At 38.6% G+C, this 18840-nt stretch overlaps 1 protein-coding gene across 2 annotated transcripts in view; it reads left to right on the top strand.

The window, feature by feature from the left end:
• The window catches only part of lims2 (LIM and senescent cell antigen-like domains 2), a 189006-nt gene that overhangs the window by 80403 nt on the left and 89763 nt on the right, over window positions 1-18840 (top strand). The window contains exon 1 of one of the 2 annotated variants that reach the window (XM_051927234.1): window positions 14661-14906. The exons of the other annotated variant lie outside the window; for it this stretch is intronic. Within the exon in view, the coding sequence (XP_051783194.1) occupies window positions 14812-14906 (95 nt within the window). The 5' untranslated portion in view covers window positions 14661-14811. Of the gene's footprint in view, window positions 1-14660; window positions 14907-18840 lie in introns of those variants that run through there. 2 annotated transcript variants of the gene reach the window in all.

Here is an 18840-nt window from a genome sequence, read left to right as displayed (position 1 = left end):
CTCTGAAGGAGGTACAAGCTACAATGGATAAGACTGGGGAAATTGTGCATACAACAACTGTTGCTTGGGTGCTTAACCTGGCACAGCTTTACAGGAGACAAAGAGAAAAATGTGCAGGACATCTACGCTACAGTTTGCCAGAAGGCAGCTGAAAGAAGGTTTAATGGCCTGATGAGACTAAAACGAGTGTGGTAAGTTGCGCTGTGGTGACAGTGTTTACCTTTGCCTAAGTGTGCAGTAGATACATGGTGGTGATTACCTTAAGTATTGGAGGGTGGTGCCATGAGAAGTCTGATAGAGGGAAACAGTGAAGCAGCTAGGCGAGTGTGCATTTCTGCAGTGTACAGTGGTATAGTGGGGGGTCGGTGGGAGGTGCTCTCATTGCGCTTAACACAAGTCAGCCCAGTCAGGATGCGAGGAGGCATCCTGACTCAAAGTACTGAGCAGCGAGTAAAAGAGGAAGAATTAGTGAAACCATTTCAGTAAGAGGAAAAGGCATGAGAAAGAAAGTGATTACTCACAGGAGTGTAATCAAGAGTTGCACAAACTTATAGGCTTCCTTCTAGGTTATGGCATGTAGAACAGACTATATAGAGGTGTGCTGCATAATGGCTGGGTGAGACATCATCCAGGATTCGTGGATGGAATCCTGAGGGTGTACACGAAAGAGAAGGTGGATGTCAGAAGTCGTCTTTGTTTTGCAGCTAAGTCTGGCAATAGTAGGGGTTGCACCGTGGTACTCCTATTAGCCTGAACAAAGAGAGGAGGTGGTGTACTCACTCTTGTTTATATAAAAGAAGGTGAAGAGAAAAGAACTGGGACTTTTGCTGTGCTTTTGTTTTTAACTCAAAAGTCCGTGGTTGTCCCTTTGAGTAGCCTGGTCAAGGGAAATGGGAGTGGTGGTAGAGTTACTGAGTTTTTGTCTGTTTGTGGGAGTGTTTTCTTTTTGGCAAATCATATTTAATCATAATTTACCTGAATTGTGACTGAATAGACTTATTAGTGTGGAGTTTTTTGCTTCTTTGAATGAATTTTATCTTTTGATATTTGAATAATTTCTGATATCGCCTTGTTTTTAATAAAGGACTATCAATTTTTGTACCATCTACTGTGTATCTCTCTCACTCACTCTGGTTTATCATTGGTACAACTACATGGTGGCCCGTTGTTGAACTGTTGCAATTTAAATGATGAACTACAAATAAACACAAAGAGGTGGGTCACCAACGTTATCCCCATTTAATGTCAGGAAAGTAGAATTGAGAAGAATAAAAAAACTTTTGGAAATTATGTTGTTTCCCACAACAGAAAAAAGGAAGCTCACGGTAGACTTCTGTCTTGGCTCAGCTCCTGGTCATGAATGATGACCTCTTTCTGGGTTAAGTGTTTTTTTAATAAAAGCAGAGGCAGAAGAGGCGGGATGTTGGGCATAAGTACTGTCAGTGCCTAACGGATTAGTTCTCCTCCACTCTAGGGCAAACAGAAATCATTTTAGAGCAGGTGTTACAGTTAAATTCCTCCTCTATTTTTGACCAATCCCATATCCTTAAGGCACGTCCTAAGCTCAAGTGTCTGACAATGTATATAATGGTTACGGGGCATCACTTGCAGCTCTTTGACAATCAGACTAAACAACATGTTACACTCCACATTATCAAAAACAAACTATCCCCACCATGAAGAGTAAAATGATTTCAGCAAAATGCAGAGAAATCCTTGATAAAGTCTGTAAGAAGCCCGCACCTTGGTTTCCAGCAAGAAAACAACCTCAAACATAAAGCCAAAGCTACACAAGAATGGCTTTAAAACAACAATATTAATGTCCTGGAGTGGCCAAGTCAGAGCCCAAATTCAGTCCAAGTGAAAATTTGTGGCTGGACTAGAAAATGCTGTTCATTCGCCATCCCCATGAGACCTGACAAAGCTTGAGCAGATTTGCAAAGAATAATGGGGAGAACTAGCAGAGTGGAGATGTTTAAAACGGATTGAGAGAGATCAATGAGCTCACAGATAAATGCTGTCATGGTTGCCAAAGGTGGTGCATCTCCTAAGTACTGACTTGAAGGGGGTGAATACTTATGTGATCAATTATTTTGTGTTTTATAGTTGTAATTAATTTAGGTCTCTTTGCAGAGATCTGTTGTCACTTTGACAATGTCAGAAAATCAAAATTAAATCCACAGTGATTGAATGTGTATAGTAATGTTAAAATATTCAATGAGGTGAATACTACTTATAGGCCCTGTATGCAAAGTCCAATGAGATTGATTCTTAATGGCATTCATGCTATAAACTAATGAAAGTACTGTTACAGGTCAGGCAATAAATAGTGTATAACACTAAACAGTAATTAAAACACCAAATGATATACAGTGCCCAAGAAAATTACAGCAAGGTCATGCACTTGTCTGTTCAAGTGGTTGAGTAGCTGTTGACTTGTGACTAAAAACTGTCCCTTCTGTTTATTGATGTAAGGGGCTGAAAACATGATTGTGTAGGATATCTGAGGTCTTTCCTAGACTGCATGTGTTACATATTCTCTAAGCAGAAGCTGTCCAGAGCTGAGCAGGTGCTATACCAGAATGGACAGAGAGCAAAGAGGAACTCAACTGTGCACCTGTTGGCGAGCATAGACTAACATATTTAGGCTTTCTGAGGCATCTTTAGCAAGTCAAGTCACTAGTGATCTGGATGTAGTTTTGAGTATTGTCACACACACCTTTTGTTCAGTCTTTCTTTCTAAAATGGGAAGAAATTTCTGACCACTTTGTCTGTAACTGCAAGTGACTTCAAACACTAGAATCGGAACTGCATCATGCTGTAAATGCTGTTAGGAAGTGCATCCAGTCTCCGAAAATTCATCTGGACCTGTGCTTGTTACAAAACGGCACAAAATGACTTGTTGTGGACACTTGAGACTTTGACTATAGCCTGACTTTTATGTCTGAAGGTATTACGTACTTCTCTCTCAGCTGTTGTGAAATCATCTGTAGTTGATTTCTACCACTGGATCTTGAACTTTACCTTGGCATTGTCTGTTATGCCTGTATTTTAATCTAGATTTGGGTGCTATGACTAGACCTGCATGCTGTTGTTAGCAACTGCATCTCTTTTCAAGTGTTGTGAGTTTGGTGTTGGATACCACAAATGAAGAAGCTTCATCCAGTCTTGGTCACAGCATTCCTACCTTCTGTATTTAAAACTGCATATACTGTAGTCTCAGATATTGTTTCATGGATGTCTGGTCTTGACCAAGACACTGCTGGTTGGTCTGACTCTGGTCTCAAAACATTTACTTTGGCTGACTAGGCTAAGACATTGGTTTGAATATATTCTGATATGGTTTCTGATGTTGCCACTTAGACATCTGGTCTTGTTCATTTTTTTTTTTTTTTAACTCTCAGGTCTCAGGCATGGCCACATAGACTGATTCTGGTCTCAGAAATTGTCCTTTGAATGTGTCTAGTTTTAGACCTTACTGTTTGGAGTGATTCTGGTATCGGACACTATTGCTTGGGCCAAATATGTTCTTTAGCATTGTTACCTGGATCATTTGTAGTTTCTTTCCTATAATATACTGCTTCTAGTCACAAGCACAGCCATTGTGACTTTATCTGTTTTTGTCTGCTTTGACTAAATCTTATTTTGGCCTTGCGTGCTTTGACTAGCTTTAAATCTGATCTCCAGTCTTCCAACTAGGACTTTATCTGGCCTTGAGTTTTTGTGACTGAAAGTGTCCTAAATAAAGTGAATCAATGTTTGTGTACTGAATCTACATATCTAGTCTTTGGCATTGAGATTAAAGGGCAAAATTGTTCACAGTGGGTAGTTTCACCTCACCACAGCACAGTAAATCACAAGCAATCACATAAAGTAAAAATTTTTTCTTTTAAGTACCTTTCCCAATAATTTTGACAGGAAGGCACTTAAAGAAAACAGCCTGTGGTGCTAAAAATAAAAATAATAACTAAATCTAGAAAACAACATTGCCCTTATGGTTGAACCCAAAAAGGTTTTCTTTAATTAAATGGCTATAGGTGGATAGACATGAATGATTGGATTACATAAACTAGGTTCTTAAGTTCTTGCCTGCTTTTATATTGAATTATAATGCCGTTATGATGCCTTATCATGTAGCCAGGCCTCCATGATGTAACGAAATAGCAGTCATTTTCAATAAAAAATCTAAATAAATAAATGACAAAATAACACCAAAACAGTGTGGAAAAAAATGTTGAATCATAGGTAGAGATTCTCCAGTCTAAAGTTTACACATTTTCCTCAGGGACCTTAATTTCCTCCAGCTTCCCAGAGATAAGTTTCATGATAATGAACCACTACAAATTAACCCATTCTGAGGGAGTTTTCTCTGCAGTTGACAAATGCCCCACCCAGGATTGGTCCCTTCCTTTCTCCCATATGTGTCTGAATTGGTTCCCAATCTGCATGACCCTGCCATGGGTTACAAAAACAGATGGGTGGATGGCACTAAATTAACTATGCCTAGCAGTGTCCAGTAAATTTTTCCAGCTCTTTAGAGGTTTTGATAATTTTGTCGGTTTTCCGTCTGTTTGAACTCCATTTATGTGAGGCCGTATCTTGCTCTGGTCTCCTGACTGTAGTTTGCGGAGAATAACAGGCATGAAGGAATCTGTTAACAACTTGTGAAATGGGGGGCTGGCTATGGGATACTTTGACCTTTTTATTACTCACTTGGCATTTATCCTCCTTTGCAGAAAAACAACCATGTTTTTATGCCATGCTCAGGGTGACCTGTGTGCAGAAGTTGTTGAGCTTTACTCCCTTGTGAAGTGTCATAACTGTTTATGCAGTATATTTGTCATGGTTGTTATAACTTACACATTGCCAAGTTGTGCATAAGTGGTATAGTAGTTTACACTGCTGCCTCATGGCTCCAAGAACCCACATTTAGTCCTCATCCTAGTCATTATCTGAGTGAAGTTTGTTTACCCCAAAGATAGAATATTTCGGTTGAGAAACATCTGGAACAACTGTCACTTTATTGGTTAATTCCTTAGCCACTACAGTGATTACAGCTCCTCATTTAACAACACTAGTCACTTTATTCCACTTCTCTGTTCCAACTCATGTTTACATCACCAGGCTGTATGTTGTTAGCTATTGCACAGTATTTTGTACTTCATAGTATTTATTGTTCTGTATTGTTGCTTTACTCTGCTAGCACTCTGTGACACTTTAATATGAAAAAAAAAAACAAAATTGAATTTATTAATAACATAATATTCTCAGTCCCACTCAGTCTAGTTCATGGTCATTGGGAATAGAGCCTATCCTTGCTGCGTTAGATGCAAGGCAGTCCTGGACAGGGGCTCTGTTTCATTTCAGGCACCAGTCTTACTCACATAGTAAGTAGTCCAGTTAACTGGCAATTTGAAGTTTGCGTGTCTTTGAGTGTATAGGAGGGAAAACCCATGGGTGCGGTATTTAAATCCAGCACTCAGAATTCGTGATGCATCAGCACCACTGGGACACTGAGTGGATTGATGGTGACAATAATTCATCCATTCTTCTCTCTCTCCATGTTTTTTCTACTTATATTCAGTTCATGACAGACTGAATAAATAAATAATTGTAATAAATAAAGACTGTGCCTATCCCAGCAGCCTTGGGCTTAAGATAGGAACCAACACTAAATAGGGTGCCAATCCACGCATAATCGTTGATGCTGGGTAAACCAATAGTCTCAAGGTTATTAAACCAGCATTGCTTCAAGATGTTGTAAGTAAACAGGAATAAACAGTAGAAAACCCACACAGCCACAGATGGAATGTACAAACTCCACATGTTGTGTTACCAGGTCAGAACTTTATACACTGAAGTAACAACACTAACCAATGTGCCAAGTAATAATAATAATAATTATAAATCGGCAACAATTAAATAAGTGAATATGTTTGATTCCTAGTTTGATAGTCACCTGTATGGTATTTCATTCAGGTACTCTTATTTCTTTCACAGTCCTCGCGATTTGCGTGTTAAAACAATGTCAAATCAGATGACCTTTCTAGTGACTTTCAGTCATAGCCTTCATTTACATAATCTTAGGACGTCAGAATCAGTTGTGGCACACTACTGTGAAGGTGTGACGTGCAATGTGACATACACTGCGACTCACTCTGACAAAATCAAACAAGATTCTGTCTTTAGTCACAGGGGTGAGCTCTGTCTGCATGAGAGCTGACAGTCAATGAAAGCCCATCCAAAAGTTCAATGCATTTTTTTTTTTTTTTTATATTTTTATTTTATTAATTTTCATTGTAATCATTCCATACAAACAGATCCATTTATAACCCAACAAATTTGAAAACAAATCAAACCCCATCCCTGAGAAGGAGAGCTTAGCTAAAGGAAAATTTCTTTAAGCTTTTTAATAAGGCAACATTAGACAAAAGAAGGGGAGAAGTAAATATCTATATAAATAAGAGATGGAGAAGGGAGTTAAATACAATAATAGTTAATTCTCTTATTCTAAAATAATATTGATTAAATCCTGCCAAGTTTTGAAAAAATTTTGTACAGATCCTCTAACTGAAAATTTGATTTTTTCCAATTTTAAATAATATAAAACATCAGTTTCCCACTGACTTATAAGAGGAGAATTAGGATTCTTCCAATTTAACAAAATAAGTCTGCGTGCCAAGAGTGTAGTGAATGCAATCACCATTTGCTTGTCCTTCTCCAATTCAAGTCCATCTGGAAGGACACCAAACACAGCTGTTAGTGGGTTAGGAGGGATTGTGATACTAAGGCTGTCTGAGAGGCACTTAAAAATCTTTGTCCAAAATGATGTTAGTTTGGTGCAGGCCCAGAACATGTGACCCAGTGAGGCAGGAGCTTGGTTGCAGCGCTCGCAGGTCGGATCCTGGCCTGGAAACATTTTGGACAGTTTTAAGCGAGACAGATGAGCTCGATATATAATTTTTAGTTGAATAATTCTATGCTTTGCGCATATAGAACTCGAGTGAATTCTCTGCTTTGCTACCTTCCACTCCTTTTCTGATATATTGATTAAGAGATCTTCTTCCCAATGTCCTCTTGGATCTTTGAAAGGTAGGGACTCTAATAAGATTTTATATATTGCGGAAATAGTGTTTGTTTCCTCGGAATTGAGCAGTATTTTTTCCAGCATTGTGGAGGGTGCAAGGTGGGGGAAATCGGGCAATTTCTGTTTAACAAAATTTCTAATTTGAAGATAGTAAAAGAAATGTGTAGCTGGGAGGTTAAATTTTTGAACGTATTGTTCAAAAGATGTAAATATGTTGTCTATATAAAGATCTCTGAGCATTTTAATCCCAAAACTTTTCCAGGTATTAAAAACTGGATATACTTGCGAAGGTTGAAAGAGGTGGTTCCCTTGCAAAGGTGCCACTGATAAAAGATTTTCCATCTTAAAATGCTTCCTAATTTGGTTCCATATTCTGAGTGAGTAAAGCACAATTGGGTTATTAGTATATTTGCGATAACTTTCATTTATTGGAGAGCAAAGCAGGGAATATAAAGAAGTACTACAGGATTTTACTTCTATTGCAGACCAAGCCTGTGTATGTGCATTTATTTGTGTCCAGGTTTTTATGGCTTGTATGTTTGCTTCCCAGTAATAAAAACTGAAAATTAGGTAAAGCCATGCCACCTTCTGCCTGAGGTCTTTGTAGGGTCGCTCTTCGGATACGTGGGTGTTTTGAGTTCCAAATGAATGAGGTTATTATTGAATCTAACTTTTTAAAAAACGATTTATTGATATATATTGAAATGTTTTGAAATAAAAAGAGAAGTTTAGGAAGGATATTCATCTTAACAATGTTAATTCTTCCGGCTAGAGTGAGATGAAGGGTTGACCATCTATGCAAGTCTTGCTTAATTTTTTCCATACAGACGCCAAAATTTTGTTGATAAAGAGCTTTATGTTTACTTGTGATATTTACCTCTAGGTATTTAAACTGATCTGCTATGGTAAAAGGTTAGGGTGTCTAATTTAATATTATATGCTTGTGAGTTCACTGGAAAGAGTATACTTTTATTCAGATTAATTCTAAGACCAGATATCTTTTGAAATTCTGTTAGTGCTGTTAAAACAGCAGGGACAGTGTTTTCTGGGTCCGATATATATAAGACCATATCATCTGCATATAGAGAAATTTTCTGTTCCAGTCCTTCTCTGACAATCCCCTTTATCTGATGAGAATTTCGGCAGTGAACCGCCAGTGGTTCAATAGCGATTGCAAACAACAGTGGCGACAAGGGACATCCTTGTCTGGTACCACGTTCTAGTTTAAAGTAGTCTGAGCAAATTTTATTAATACAAACTGAAGCTTCTGGACTGGTATACAGTAGTTTAATCCAAGCACAAATATTCGGGCCAAACCCAAATTTCTCCAATGCAGTGAAAAGGTAATTCCATTCGATCATGTCAAATGCCTTTTCTGCGTCTAATGATAGTAATATCTCTGGGATGTTTGATTTTGCTGGTGAATATATAACATTAAACAAGCGTCGGAGATTTGAAGATAGATGTCGGCCTTTAATAAATCCAGTTTGATCTTGTGATATTACCGAGGGCAGCACTTTCTCCATCCTTCTAGCTAGGATTTTTGAGAGTATCTTAACATCATTATTCAGGAGTGAAATTGGTCTATATGATGCACATTGTAACAAGTCCTTATTTTGTTTAGGAAAGACGGTGATTAATGCTTGTCGAAATGTTTGAGGTAGTATTTGGTGGTCTTTAGCTTCTGTAAATGTTACCAATAAGAGTGGAGCTAGCTGAGTGGAGAATTTCTTATAAAACTCTACGGGGTAACCATCAGGGCCTGATGATTTCCCGCTTTGTAGTGACTTTATAGCGTCTAGTAATTCTGTTAGCGTTAGAGGTTTATCTAGTTCCTCAGCACTTAAAGCATCTATTTGTGGTATTTGTGAATTATCCAGAAATGCATTAGATTGCGTGTTGTCTTCTTTGGGCTCAGTGGAATATAAAGACTTATAGTAATCTCTAAATGTGTGCATTATTTTATTATGGTCGATGATTTCTTCTCCATTCTTGTTGGTGATTACTGGTATTGCATTGTGAACTTCTTGTTTATGAATTTGTTGAGCTAAAAGCTAATAAGCTTTTTCTCCGTGTTCATAGTAATGCTGTCTAGACTTATAAATAAGTTGTTCAGTTTCTTTAGTTGTTAAGATGTTAAGTTCTGTATGCAGGGCCTGCCTTTTCCTGTGAAGAGCTTCACTTGGACGCCTGGCTTGTTCTTCATCTATTCTAGTAATTTCATTTCTTAGCTCTGACACTTTCTTGGTTTCTAATTTATTTCTATGGGAAAGATATGAAATAATCTGGCCTCTTAGGAAGGCCTTTAGAGTTTCCCAGAGTGTTCCTGCAGAAACCTCTGTAGACATGTTTGTCTCTAGGAAGAAGCTGATTTGTTTGGATATAAATTCTGTGCAGTTCTCGTCTGCCAATAAAAGAGGGTTAAGACGCCATCTGCGAGGTGAGTACGAGGGGCTTATTGATTTTAGCTCCAAGACTAGAGGGGCATGGTCAGAGATAACAATTGTGTCATATTTGCATAATTTAATTGTAGGCAGGAAATTATTATCTATAAAAAAATAATCAATTCTTGAGTAGCTATAATGCACTGGTGAGTAGAACGAATATGTTCTTGAGTTTGGGTTAAGAAACCTCCAGGGGTCTGATAAGTTGTGATCCTTTAAAAACTGTGTAATTATCTTTGCAGTATTAGATGTCGTCCCCCCTGTCACAGGAGTCCTATCTAAGAGTGGATTTAAAACACAATTAAAGTCCCCAGCCATTATAATTTTATGAGTGTTCACACTGGGAATGGATGCAAATAGATTTTGCATGAATTCCTTATCATCAACATTGGGTGCATAAACATTTATCAAAATCATTTTACTGTTATATAAGTTGCCCATGACCATCACATATCTCCCTTCAGGGTCCGACACTACCTCTGATGCTACAAAAGGAACTGTTCTATGTATGAGAATTCCCACCCCTCTAGTTTTCTTTATAAAGCTAGAATGGAACATTTGGCCAGTCCAGTCTTTTTGTAATCTGAACTGATCCTTGGTTAGTAAGTGGGTCTCCTGTAAAAATACTATTTTAGCGTTTAAGCCTGTTAGGTGAGAGCATACTTTCTTTCTCTTTAATTCGTGATTCAGGCCTTTAACATTCCAGCTCACAAAGTTAACTGTCCCATCATGGAGACATTGATTCTGAGTTTTTAGTGTCATTTTATAGTTTTAATTGGTAATATGGCAGTTTTAATCTTAGTTTCAAGATTCCCCAGGAGTTGTTGCATGTTAGCCTGTTGCTGCATTGATATTTATAATTATAAGGATTATAAGAATAGATTAGATATAACCTGCTCTCCTTCTCTCCCCCCCTTTTTCCCCCCCCCCCCCCCATTTTGCCTCCCCACATGAGGCTAGACCCCACTTCGCGATGTTCCAGTCCTCTGACATACGAAGAGACAGAGCACGTCCAAAACAAAACAAACCCCACCCCGCAGCGGCGTTACAGAATTAAAACAGAGATATCTTTTACAGTTAAATCCTTAATACTATCTGCCGAAAATGTTCTCATTAACAATATTTAATCTTGAAATAATCTTCAGCGCTTTTAAGTTAAGATATTAAGGTTAAAAAAAAAAACACAAAAAAAAAAAAAAAAAACAACCCTGGGGAGTGATTTTAAAACTAGTCCAGGATAAACCTGGTAATTCATACTGTAATAGTATAATGGTAATTGTATAAATAGTAGAACAAGCATTAAACCAAGGGTATGAAGTTAAACAGTCTACTTTAAGGTATAGTAAAATAAAAAAAATAAATAAATAAATAAATTAAAAAAAAAATAAAATAAAATAAAATAAAAAAAAAAAAAAAAAAGGAAAAGAAATAAAAAAATAAATAAATAAAACGAATCCTACTTTAATCACTTCCACATTTTCACACTCACGTCTATAGCTCTATAACTCTGATTGAAACATAAACATATAACATATAAAGTCCAGATATAAAAAAAATTTTAAAAAAAGAGAATAAGAGATGTATAATTATAATACCAGTCTCTTTAAACATGATCCAGCGATCAGATCATCGGTCTTTCCCGTGCCTTGATAGAATACGGCTCTTTAATTTTAATTAACTTTCAAAAAAAGTGTCGGAAACAGCTTCTTTAATTCTTTTTCAGCTTCTTCTTTGCTGAAGAAAATATAATGTCCGTCTTGAACTTCCACTTTCAGTTTGGCAGGATACAAGAGGCTGTATTTGATATCGGCTTCCCGTAGCATCCTTTTAATGTCGTTGTAGGATCTGCGTTTTGCAGCTGTTGATGGTGAGAAGTCGGGAAAAATACGAATAAGATTATTTTCGAATATAATCTCTTGCTTGTGTCTGAGAAGTGCCATCACATCAAGCTTACATCTTAGTCGTTCGAAGCGGACAATAAAAGACCTAGATTTAAAGGCGCTTGGTATCTTTGTGCGATAAGCCGTGGCTATCTCATTGTCGAGTTTAAAGTCATCTCCAATTATTTTAGACAGTAATTCTACTGCAAATTTCACTGGGCTTGAGCTTTCTCGTTTCTCAGGTATACCCTCAATTCTTACATTATTTCTTCTGCACCCATCCTCCAGGGCTGCAAGTCTGTCTCCAAGTTTTTTGTATTCCGAGTTCGCAGCTGTGGCTTTTTCATCGGCGTTAGATGCCATTTGTTCCGCTGTTTCCACTCGAGCCGTGAGTCCCTGCTTAACGTCTTCCAGCTGGTCTGAAACGTCATTAATATGATCATCAAGCCTTTTCAGTTTGGAGTTAGTTTCTTCAATGTGTTCCACTAATTTCTCCAACATGCCTTTAAAGTTCACGTCGAAACGTTCAAATAGACGCGTTTCCTTATCTTTGTTATCCTTCTTGAGCTCAGTGGCCACCTTCTTAAGATCATTTGTGTTATCTTTCTTAAGCTCATTCATGGCCGTAACCATGGCAGTGGCCAGTGTAGTGTTCATCTCTTTCTGTGTAGCTATCTGTGTAGCTATCTGTGTAGCGATCATCTCTTTCAGTTCGGACAGTTCGCTTCTGCTTTCGTGCTCCGCAAGTGAAAATGCAGCTCCTGTTACAGGCTCGCGATGAGTAGATGAGAGCACGTCCTGCAGAGCCCTTTCTAGTCTCGAATGATCCTCTGTAATCGGCGATCCCTCGCGACCTGTATCACTTGCGCCTTCGCTCCCATTTTCACTCTCGACTGGAGACGATACAATGGAGCGGGGCCCCAGGAATTCTGCGCACTCTTCTGCCTGTTCCAGGTCAGTCTCCGTGATGCCATACCTTACACCTGCACTCAGGCCGGAAGTCTGTCCGGACTTCGATGCAGCTTTAAGTTTCTTTTCTGGTTCTTTCTGACTTTTCTTCTTGTTACTCATGCTTGTATATTGTAGTGGAAGTTCCTTGGTCGGGTTAAATACAGGATACCTCTAAATAATATGAAATACGTGGGAAAATAAAGCCGCTGCTAGCGGAGCTCTGCTTCAGACGTCCATCTCCTATAAACGGACCAAACCAACTCCTCCTCAAATCAGATGACCTTTCTAGTGACTTTCAGTCATAGCCTTCATTTACATAATCTTAGGACGTCAGAATCAGTTGTGGCACACTACTGTGAAGGTGTGACGTGCAATGTGACATACACTGCGACTCACTCTGACAAAATCAAACAAGATTCTGTCTTTAGTCACAGGGGTGAGCTCTGTCTGCATGAGAGCTGACAGTCAATGAAAGCCCATCCAAAAGTTCAATGCATATAATGCAGCAGCAAGGAACGAGGAACGCAGGTGTTTTTTCGGAACTCACAAATAGAAGAGAAACTCATCTGTGTGATATCTCTTCTTTTATGTACCATGACAGAATGGAGAAAAAGGTAAAAAAAAAAAAAAAAGGGCAGAGATTAAGACTGAACTCGCTCTACCCGTTAACTCCTTGTACAGCTCTGGGTCCTTCATGCAGCTCTTATTGGTGTCAGAAAAAGGGACTAGTAAAACTATGCTGGAAAGTTGGCAAAAGTTGCTAAATTTGACATTCCCAGCGTGTTTTTTTTTTTTTTTTCCTCATGCAAATTGACATGGTCCGGCAATTAGATCAGCCACTGTAGTCGGCACATCTGACATACCACATAACTAGAAGTTGTGTAATGTGAAATTCACTTTAGGTTACTTGGAAACTCTTAATTTAGCACAGTGTGTGAATGAACCTTGTGGTGGGCAAGCAGTTGAGGACGCTAGATAGAGCGGGAAAAGTAAGTATTGAACGCATTAACGTTTTTTCTCAGTAAATATATTGATTATGATTATCAAATATATTGACAATGATCCCAAATACGCAGCCAAGGAAACTCTCAATTGGTTTCAGAGAAAGAAAATAAAGCTGATAGAATGGCCCAGTCAATCACCTGACTTGAATGCAATTGAAAATCTATGGAAAGAACTGAAGATCGGAGTTCATAGAAGAGGGCCTCAGAACCTTCAAGATTTGAAGACCGTTTGTGTGGAAGAATGGGCCTGAATCACACCTGAGCAATGGATGCGATTAGTTTCTCAATACAGGTGAGGTGTCTTGAAGCTGTCATTACCAACAAAGGCTTTTCTACTAAGTATTAAATAAATTTCCGTAAGTGTGTTCAATATTTATTCCCTTTGTAATTCCACTATATTACACATAATTTATGGACTTATTGTTTTGATTTCTTTGTATGTGTGGATTACATGGGTTGTTACTGACATCTGGTGAAAATTTCATGTCAATAGCCCCATTAGAAACGTATTTACTGAGATAAACGTTGACGCTTCAATACTTATTTTCCCCGCTTTAAATGGATGGGTGGATAAGGCATATGTGCTGCCAAGTTTAGCAGGGTGAGATCAGTAAGGTAAAAATGACCAAGCAACCAATTATTCTACCTGATCTCTTTATAGTCTGTAAGCAATCAGATTCATTTCTCAGTAAGGCGTGTGACACCTTGGCAAAAGTTGTTTGCTGCTTTCTACCTGATGCTGCCAGATCGTCTTTGGCCCCTACAACCCTCAATTGGATTAAATAAGACTAATAACGGAAGGATGAGGACTCATACTACTGTAAAATAAATGTTTTGCTCTGAACACCTGATAATTTCATTTGCCTTTTGTGGTTAACAGGACCAAATCTAATATTGCACCTTAACTAAGGTTAAAGGGCAGGAGAGTTCGGATTTACTATTCTTGTGAGAATCAATGTGCTCATTTCAGAGCTGTTTACAAACCCTGAGGCCACCCTGGTGGAATTGTAACCTTATGATTAAAGTGCCTCAGGGTGTTTCGGCTACTGACTGACAGCTCAGCCCCATTTTCTCCTTCTCCTCCTCCCTGTTCTAGCTTTGCATGATTTTGTAAGAAATGCACCCTCTAGGTGTGTGTTTGTACAGAGACATTGGTTCTTTGGCTCCTGAGGTGGAGGAGGAGTAAAAGGAGTTTCTGTAGGGCGTGTTCTTTTTTTTGGGGGGGGGGGGGACGGGTTGCTGGGGGGTTGGGGATTGGAATGTAGCAACAAGTTGTGTGGAGATTCCAGTCTCCAGCTCGGCAGGTAATCGGCAGTGGGGAGAAGAGCGAGCTCCTGCATGCCAAGCTGTGAGTAAGTGTGAGAAGAGTGTGTGCGCTTGCCTTCATTTGCCATGCCCACAGGATACTGGCTTCCTGTTCAAAAGAGGATTTGAAACGCAGAGAAATGAATTCCTTGCGCTTAAAAGAGCTCTCCAATTCAGACCTGTACAGGAGGAGGCAGGAGCGTCCTGAGAGCTATGGGCAGAAGAACAGGTTCAGGTGAGCGGGTTAATATTTTACCACAGTGGCCGGGCTTCCTCTCTTTGCTCTACCTCTTGTCTCAAGATCTGTAATTGTGTTCTTCAGAGGCAATGGCAAATCCCATGTCACTGCCACTGTGATCAGTGTTGCTGTGTACTTGTCTAAAATGTTTATTGTTTGTTTTGTGTTTAACAAAAAAAAATGAAAAATGGTGTACAGTTCGAATGGAGCTAGAAATAAAAATAAGGACAGCATCTGTGACAATTAGTTCTCTTGTTCAAGTTTTATTATGTGTGTGCTCATAGGCCTGTAAATAGAGAGCATCCCAAAGACACAACCTGGAGGTTGCTTCAGTTTTGCTGAAAAAAAAAAAAAGTTTTGTGAAATTTTGTGGAAAATAAGAAAAATACCTTTGTGGTAATAAACATCACGCAATGGTGCTTCACTAGGCTAAAACTACTTCTAGAGTGTAAGCTCTGTCGGGTTAAGTGAATTACCTAAGATCACATAGAGCGTTAATGGAGAAGATTGAGCCTTACAATTTTTTTTTATATATATAGAGCAGTTCCTTTAATTGTTCCCACTATTTCATTTCTCTTATTTGGTAAAGTACCATTGCTTCAGTATTTTTTCGAATTTCCACACTGACAGGTTAATTGATTTAGGCTAAATATCACAGTGTGTCATTGATGGAAATTGTGCTTTGCAATTTTATATAGTGTCTTACAGCCTTTCATAGTTCTAAGTCTTCCAACTCTCTTGGAAGGATGAGAATCAGAATTTGCTTTATTGGCCAGGTACGCTAATGTGTACTAGGAATTTGTCTTGGTAGCATTTATGCAGCATTCAAGGACAACAAAAAATATAAAAATATATTATGAAATGTGTAAAAAAAAAAAAAAGTCAACGTGTGCAGGTATAGGTACTGAGAAGAAATTCATTCATGGTTAGTCAGAATAACTGCACGTGGTAAAAGAAAAAAAACTTAAGTGGTGTTTTGCTATAGCTCTCAATGCACAAAGGCGTTTGCCAGAGGGGTGTCTCTGGAATAGGTGGTGCACAAGGTGAGTCAGATCAGCAGTGTTCTTTGCAGCAATGCTTGTTTACCATGGATTTATTTAGTACTTGAATGGGTGGCAAGTTACAGCCTATGATCTGATCACAGGTTTTGATGATGCACTGCAGAATGGCCTTAACTTGAACAGAGGCAGCACCGAACCGGACAGTTACAGGTGAGGTCAGAATGGACTCGGTGATGGCTGTGTAGAACTGGACCAGTATTGCTTGGAGTAGGTTAAATTTCCTCAGCTGTCGCTTACAGAACATTTCCTGATGGGTTTTCTTCTCAGTTAAGGTTTTGTGACAGCTCACTGCTCAGAAACTTAAATGACTGGAGCAGTACTGTACGCTTATTTCCATGTTTTTACATAATCCATGCCCTTGCTCAAGAAACATTTAAGTCTGGGCCACATATTTTGTCAGCAGTGAATATTGTTTAGAAATGACACCGTTTATAATTCCCTTCTTTCCAGGACTCCTATAAATGTGGCACATTTGTTTTCCATAATTTGTACACTGGCAAGTAAACTGACACAGTTTTGATAACACAGGTTTTCAGTGGGGTAGATTGAGTATAATGACTTTATATAGTGCCTTTTTATTTCCTATCATTATGGGTTTGTTAATGGATATAGTAGAGTTGCTTCCATGTTTCTTACACTTTGTGCCATGGCAGGTTGAGTAACTCGATTTGGTTTAACAGAGATGTAGAAATTGAACCTTATGTTTTTATAGTTAACTCAATTGTCTTGTTTTGTGTACTCAGTACCATAAAATTATTACTTTTAGTGCACACATCATGCAACACACACACACACGTCCAGTCTTTATATTCAGAGGACTCAGGGCTATAATCGCTGCTATAGCAGTTTCAACTAAGTACTGAGATAATGTGATATTTATGGTTTTTATTTCTAATAAATTTCCAATGAGAAGTCTAGCAAAATTACATCTTTTATTGGCTAACTTAACAGATTACACTATGCATGCTTTCTAGGCAACCCAGGTCCCTTCTTCAGGCAGTTTGTAATACATAAAGTACATTTCTAATATCCTACTTTGATTTTGTCATTCTAGGGTATTGAGTGTTGCTCGATGAGGTGGAAAAAATCATTTAAATAATTTTAACATAGTGCTGCAACATAACAAAATGTGAGAAAGTGAAGGAGTTTGAATAGTTTCTGAAGACACTGTACATCATAAAGGAAGGTATGGATGAGGTGGCACCCTGGGTGCGATAGCAGGTGTGTCATTATCTGGCCAGGAGGCCATTACAGCAGATGGACAGTGTCCATGTGTTTCTTTCAGTACAGGAGGGATCCCATTTGAACACCCACAGGGCTGTATCTGTGTTGTTGTCCATGTGGACAGCCCTTTTGGGAGGAATCTACATTGACGTATGGAAGTTCAGCCTGACCCAGAAGAGCTTCTTAGATGCAGTACTGTTGCACAGGAAGTACTCCCAGCTCTGGCTTCATAAAAGGAATCCGGAGATGAGGAGGACAAAGCTTACCTGGGTTGGAGTGCAAGAGAAAAAAAAGAGAACTATAGTGGTGATTGTGAAGAAAGGAGCTTGTTTAAAAGTACTTTGTGTGCATTAAAAGAGTGTATTTGAACCAGGGACTGTCCCCAGTTCAGTTTTAACTGAGATTTGTGAGCCTGAGACAGAGTGGTCACAATATATACAATATCTGAATTCTAATGATTCACTGTTTAGCAAATTTATGATTCTGTGGGTAGAAACTGTCACTGAATGTACTGGTGTATTTATCAATAGTGTCTTTCGGAGTGCTGAACCATTTCAAGTCTCTTGGCTGAGGTACTTTACTTTATTACCAATGTTTTCTTATTTATACAATTTCTGCTCTTATAAATGAAGTGACTCTGTCTGGGTCACATACAGGATCAGTGCTGTAGATTGAATTTTGTGATAAAGTATAGTGAATTTCAGAGTTCAAACCATTCCAAATCTCTTAGCAAGTATAGTACAATTGTTATTGATATAATTCCTATACTGGTGTGTGCAGTGACCAGTCTTGGTCACATATTGGATCAATGTTATAGATTGAGCCTTGTGATTTTTATATAGTGCCTCTCATAGTTCCAATTATTCCAGGTCTGTTTAGAGGTGAAGTACTATTGCTTCAGTATACAGTATTTAAAATGTTTTCATGTCTGAAGGTGTGGAAGATTTTGTTTTCTTTGTCAGCTTACTTAAGCCAATGTCACATTACGTGACTCCTTGTCCTTGTGTATGTCAGATTTGCCAATTGCAGTCACTGTTCTCATCACTGGACTGTGTCGATTTACATGTCTGTCACATTTACCAACTAAGCACCAGTCTTCCATCAATCTTCGTGATTGCCCTGTTTTCTGTCAGCCACCAATATGCTGCCTGACGGAGCCTGTGCTGTCTAAAAGGTTAACGGCTATGGTGACTTCAGCAGCAATCTCTGCCTTTTTTATTACTATTTTTTTTCCATCACACATAAAGCCACTGTGTTGTCACCAGTACTTTGCAAAGGGTTAACAGCTATAATGAGTTGAGCTGCTGCCTTTTTTTGCTTTTTTGTTTTAGGTAAAATACAAGAGTCTAGAAAAGTGAGCCTCTCTTTTGTTTGTGAGGTACAAAACACTTCTGTTCCTTATTTCTCATCACTACATTCTATGCACTGAACTTCTGGATGAACATTTATTGGTTGTCAGAGCTCCTGCACACCAAGCAAATCACTATGTCTAAAGAAAAATTAAAACTGTCTGATTTTGTCATAGCCAATGGCAGACTAATTTGTCTCAAGTTGTTAGCTATATCACTTATGGTGATTGGGATCACAGGAGTGCACAACCGACTGCCCTTAGCTGGTTAAGATCTTGTAAGTGAAGGCTACAACTG

This window comes from Erpetoichthys calabaricus, chromosome 4 (genome assembly GCF_900747795.2).
Source record: "Erpetoichthys calabaricus chromosome 4, fErpCal1.3, whole genome shotgun sequence".
NCBI classification, from domain to species: Eukaryota; Metazoa; Chordata; class Cladistia; order Polypteriformes; family Polypteridae; genus Erpetoichthys; species Erpetoichthys calabaricus.
The sequence above is the reverse complement of the archived record's forward strand: the minus strand, read 5'-3'. Positions and strand labels throughout refer to the sequence as shown.